The following is a 5,335-nucleotide window of genomic DNA, read 5'->3' on the forward strand; positions in this document are numbered from 1 at the left end:
AGGTCTGTACCGTACGCGGTGGGCTTGTTAGCCTGGCTGGAGAACTCAGACGCAGTAAGTCAGGGTCACAAAGCAGTGTGCATGCACTTGAAAACACAGGGTATGTCTACATTGCAGCAAGCACTCACCACATGGCTGTGGCTGGCCTGGGTTAGCAGCTCTGGGCTTGGACTATAAGGCTATCAAACTGAATTATAGACATTCTGACCCCCCTGGGGAGATGGGTCTCACAGCTCTGTCTCCAGCCCAAGCCTGGACCTCCACAAAGCAAGTTTTTGCCACAATGTTCCCTCTATAGTTTTCCATCCATTTGCGGAATAAACTTTGTTACACGCACTGAGGCAGGGGCACATGTGCACCCCCAATAGAAACACCGGCTGCTGGATGTGGGAGGCAGAGGACACTCTGCTAATCAGCTGGGCAGCATTTGACTCGCTCCTGGGCGGCCGTCCAAGTATTCCACTTACAGGACACCCTACCTCAACCTGAAGCCCGCAAAGCTGAGTCAGTTGACTCTGGCTCTGTGACTCGGTGCCACAGGTTCCTTGCTGCAGTTTAGAAGTACCCACTCTGCCCCCAGGTCTCCAGGTCCCCAGGCCATTTGTAATGTACCTCTCCACAGAGGAACAGCCACTCAGGAAGGGAGCTGATCCCAACAGTAAACCACCAGAAAACAGCGTTTGGTCATGAGATCACTTTGACGTCTGTGATAATAGCGTTTCATGAAAAATAAGTGTTTTAAGTCAAAATGCCCCTCTTCGGTGCTGAAAGTTTTGCTCGTTTGTCTGGAAACAGCTTTTATTTTGCAGTTTGCTTTAGGATTTAATGGGGGAGAGGATGGAACGATTTCAAATGCACAGCTGAGGGAAGATAGCTCCTGGAGCAAAGGAGGTGGGGGTGGGTGGTGGAGCATGGCCCAGGACCTGCACATTCTAGACAGCCAGAGAGAGGGGAACAAACATTTCCACTGGCCCCCCCATGAACATTTGGCAGAATTTTGTTTCCCCCAAATTTTGGCTTTTTGTCTTCACTTACAATGGGAAACTCCATCGGCTGATGGACAGCGACAATAAGATTGCATGGCAAGGCAGGACTGAGGTTTGTGGGGTACGCCCTGTGTGACATGCCCTCCGGGCCTACATTAGGGGTTTGCTGGTGTACCTTGATCACTTCTAAACTGAGTTGAACTGGAAGGCCACAATCGCTTAGACCTTCCCTGGAGCTGCAGCTGCTGGACGGTGGCACACCAGACAGAGATTCAAGCCGAGCACATCACGGATTTAGAGGTTAAGGCCAAACAGAGTCCAATAACTTGTGTCTGAAATAAGCTAGCTGCCCTCTGTCCACGCTTCACAATTTTCTCACCTTAGTGATAATAAACAGGCCTGATTCCAAGCCCACCGAAATCAATGGGCCTCCCACGGTCAGCGCTGCCAACTCCTGCCATTTTATCGTGCATCTCACTCACGTCCCCAAGCACCCAGAGCTGGGATGCTTCGAGCCTCTCCATTTTCATGGTTTTAAAAGAGGCATTTCTAGCCCCTGTGGCTGAGAAGAAAAGCTCATGGCCCAGGGTTCCCCAGAGGCTCAGACATTGGCAGGCAAAGAAAACAAAGCCGAGGTTAACATTTTGTTTGAAATCTCATGGTTTTTAAGACAATTTTGTGATTCCAATGGGCCCTGATTGCTGAGTTTTGATGTGTCAGGGTTGGCAACAGACTTGTAGAAGCAGGGAAGATTAGTCAGGAGGAGACCTCAGGAGGTCACCTAGTCCAACCCCTGCTCAAAGCAGGACCAACCCCAACTAAGTCATCCCAGCCAGGGCTTTGTCAAGCTGGGACTTAAAGACGTCTAGGGATGGCAATTCTACCACCTCTTTTGGCAACGCATTCCAGAGCTTCACTGCCCTCCTGGTGAAACAGTTTTTCCTAATATCCAACCCAGACCTCTCCCACTACAACTTGAGACCGTTGTTCCTCATTCTGTCATCTGTCATCACCGAAAATGGACTCTTGCCATCTTCTTTGTAACTCCCCTTCAGGTAGTTGAAGGCTGCTATCAAATCCTCCCTCACTCTTCTCTTCTGTAGACTAAAACACAGATCCCTCAGCCTCTCCTCATAAGCCATGTACCACAGCCCCCTAATAATTTTTGTTGCCCTCCCCTGGACTCTCCTCAGTTCATCCTCATCCTTTCTGTAACGGGGGCCCAAAACTGGATACAATACTCTAGCTGTGGCCTCGCCAGGGCCAAACAGAGGGGAATAACACCTTCCCTCCGTCTGCTGACAATGCTCCAACAGGGTGACCCATTGCTGGAGGTTCACTGTGATTTATAGTCAGTCTTAGGGCTGCAGCAGATGGGTTACAAATTCCACATGGGGTTTGCTATTGTCGTGGAAACTACTGTTAGCCCTTGTGTTAGGTGCTGATCAGGGCTCAGCTCACCTGGCAGTGCCGTTGAACCTGTCTCAGAGGTGCAACTGGGGTAGTCTGTAACTTCCACCAAAACAAGCAGTCCTGGGGCACCTTGGAAACTAACACACGTATGAGGCCATGAGCGTTCGTGGGTGAACCCTTTGAGTTGTGGAGGATGGGGGATGAGGGGGCCTCTGACGGTGAATTCAGGGAACTCCTAACGAGCCCCTGGGCCCACGTGGAGGTGGGTTGAGAGATGACTGTAAGGCTCTGACAATGGCAAGCAATACTGCTGGAGCTGTTACGGCAGGGTTTTGCCTGCCTCTCCAGAGGCAGCTGCATTTCAGTGACGGCCAAGGTGTGATTAGTCTGTAGGTTCAGTTCAGCATGTAAATTAGAGGCCACTTTTCTAAATGTGGGTCTTAGCCACTCAACCAAAATTACAGAGGGAAACCATGGGTGTGGGCCACCCCTGCCCTAACCACTACACCTCACTGCCTCATAGGTGTGGGAACACAAGCAGGCTTCCTGATGCCCAGCCCCTTCTGCAACCACTAGCCATCACTTCCTCCTAGCTGTAGGACTAGAAGCCAGGAGTCCTGACTCCCTGGCCCCTGCTCTATCCACCAGATACTTCCCCCAGGATCTGGCAATCCGCATTCCCACCCCATATGAACTGGACTGGGCTGCTCTGATTACACACTGTGATTAATACTAATGACACTCACCTATGTTTCTACCTTCCCTGCTTTCTCTCCCTCTCTGGAGCCTCAGGGGGGAACCATGTCTCCCACCAGACTCATGCTGCTGTTCCTGATCTTGTGTGCCGCGAGGACGGGCCTGTCCTTCAAGCTGAACAAATCCGATTCCCTCTTCAACTGCATCAACGCTGCCCTCTCAGAGGCCGAGAAGAGTCACCTGGAGAACTCCCTCCTGGACAAGAGGAATTTCAATGACCTGCCCAGCAAGGACGCCCCCTCACTGCAGGAGGAAGAAGTGGAGGAGGAAAAGGAGAAAAGGACGTTCCCAGGGGAGGCCCATTACAAATCCCTCCCTCCGGTGCCGCTCAAGGGGAAGATGCAGCAGAACCGGACCAAGAGCGACCGGCGCACCAAGTTCACCCTCTCCCTCGACGTGCCCACCAATATCATGAACATCCTCTTCGACATCGCCAAGGCCAAGAACTTGAGGGCCAAGGCCGCCGCCAACGCCCACTTGATGGCTCAGATCGGGCGGCGGAAGTGAAGGAGGCAGTGGGGCGGGGGTGTGGGAGGCGAACATGTGGCAGGGGAGGGAGGTAGGGCTGGGCGAGCCAGGGAGGGTGGTGGTCATCGGAGTCATCAGCCCATGCCTCCTGGGGCTACCCAAAGGGAACTGTACATAACTGCTGTCTATTTTTGATCCTTAAAGCTGCATAACGTTCAGGTCTCACTCTCTCTTTCTTGCGCTCAGCTCACCCCGCTCACAGCCCTGCCGCTTCCCTCCGGCTCCATGCTAGGGGGGTGTCAGACCAGGGGGTGTTTGGCGTCCCATAACTCGGGCCCCTATTCAAACAACAATCTCCTGAATTTCCAGTTCTGTCCTCTCCTCACCGTCAGGCCTAGCTGGGCAAATAAAGATCGACAGGGCCTAGAAAGGAGCATGTCTATGTGCCAAGTAAGCCCAGGCTTGTGCCGACCCTCTTCCACCTACACAGCAATTACACTAACCCAGGGCTCAGACCCAAGGGCCCAAGACCCTGCAGGGCTGGAGGGACCAAGCTTGAGCTAAGCTGGGACCTAGGGTTGGGGCCTGGACCTGCCTGATGTGGGTTTTGGGATGCAGCCCAAAGTATCCCACAATTCCCTGGGGCAACTTCCTTAGTCCTCTCCCAAGCATCCACAATGCCTCCATTTGCCAATAGCAGCAGTTCAGCGGTGACCCATCGTCGTCTGATCCCCCGCTGGCGTGCAGAGAGCAGTGAATGACAAACCCACGACCCCTTTTGCAAAGACAGCTGCCTCCTGGGGGTGGGCAGGTAAGTTTTCCCGCAGTGCCCCACATTCCAAAGGCTCGAGCAGCCCCATTTTGGGGTGGGTGCTGAGGATCCTGGGATAGAGTGACTTTGACTTTGACTTGGGTCTGGGCGCTCCAGTGTGGACAGCACAGCCGTAGCGTGGGCACGGGTTAAAAAGCGTCTGGTTCCCTAACATGAATCAGCTGGTCTGAGTCCCACATAGACACCCCCAGAAAGTGTGAAGCTGTCACAGAAGGGGACAGTGGCCCCATGACGAGCCGCCCTCCAAATGGCCTGCTTTGATAGAACACACACCGAACCGCCCGCAGGCTCCTGGGAGCTCTGGAGCCTTGAGCAGGAACCTCTAAGGTTGGAGCGAAAAGGCTGCAGGTTCTCAGCTAAGGCTGGAGAGGACACTCAGTCTTCCTCTGCGAAGTGGTCTAGGTGTCACTCCAGGGGACAATGAACCACACACAGCTCCCCAGAACACGACCAGGCAGGAGACCCCAGTGCAGCCTTTCCTGCCCAGGTGGAAAAAGATGCCCGCAAGGTGCTACCTTCCAGCAGGGGGTCAGAGGCCTATGGGAGGTGAGTTTGAGGGGTTCTCAGCGGACGGAGGGTCTCCTTGGTACCACCACCTCCATGATGAGACCCAGTCCCCCTCCTGGCCAGCTAGACCGTGGCTTACCATGGTGGGAGCCAAAGGATGGGAGGCAGCGGGTTCTCTGGTGAAACAGCTCTCAAAGGACACCCCTTGGGGACCCACCTTGGTCTGCAATGTCGCACGGGCACAGAGCAGCTCAGGGGAAGTGAATAATCTCCCTGGCATCCCTTGCAGGCATCCATCTGTGGGGACCGAGACCTGTGGGTCCAGGGATGCTGGAGGTCTGCAGCACCACAGGGGGGAATTGATGGGTGCTTG

The 5,335-nt window shown here is 53.9% G+C and overlaps 1 protein-coding gene across 1 annotated transcript; it reads left to right on the forward strand.

Moving 5' to 3' along the window:
* The first annotated feature begins 3,197 nt into the window (after positions 1–3,197).
* Positions 3,198–3,662, forward strand: UCN3 (urocortin 3). Its single transcript, XM_074984193.1, has one exon. The coding sequence runs from the start codon at positions 3,201–3,203 to the stop codon at positions 3,660–3,662; it is 462 nt and encodes a 153-aa protein (XP_074840294.1). The 5' UTR covers positions 3,198–3,200.
* Positions 3,663–5,335: the final 1,673 nt, after the last annotated feature.

The sequence above is a fragment of the Carettochelys insculpta genome, chromosome 1 (genome assembly GCF_033958435.1).
Source record: "Carettochelys insculpta isolate YL-2023 chromosome 1, ASM3395843v1, whole genome shotgun sequence".
Taxonomy (NCBI): Eukaryota; Metazoa; Chordata; order Testudines; family Carettochelyidae; genus Carettochelys; species Carettochelys insculpta.

Bases quoted from the DNA above. Each gene is read 5' to 3' on its own strand.
- UCN3 (XM_074984193.1), top strand. From the start codon at position 3,201: ATGTCTCCCACCAGACTCATGCTGCTGTTCCTGATCTTGTGTGCCGCG.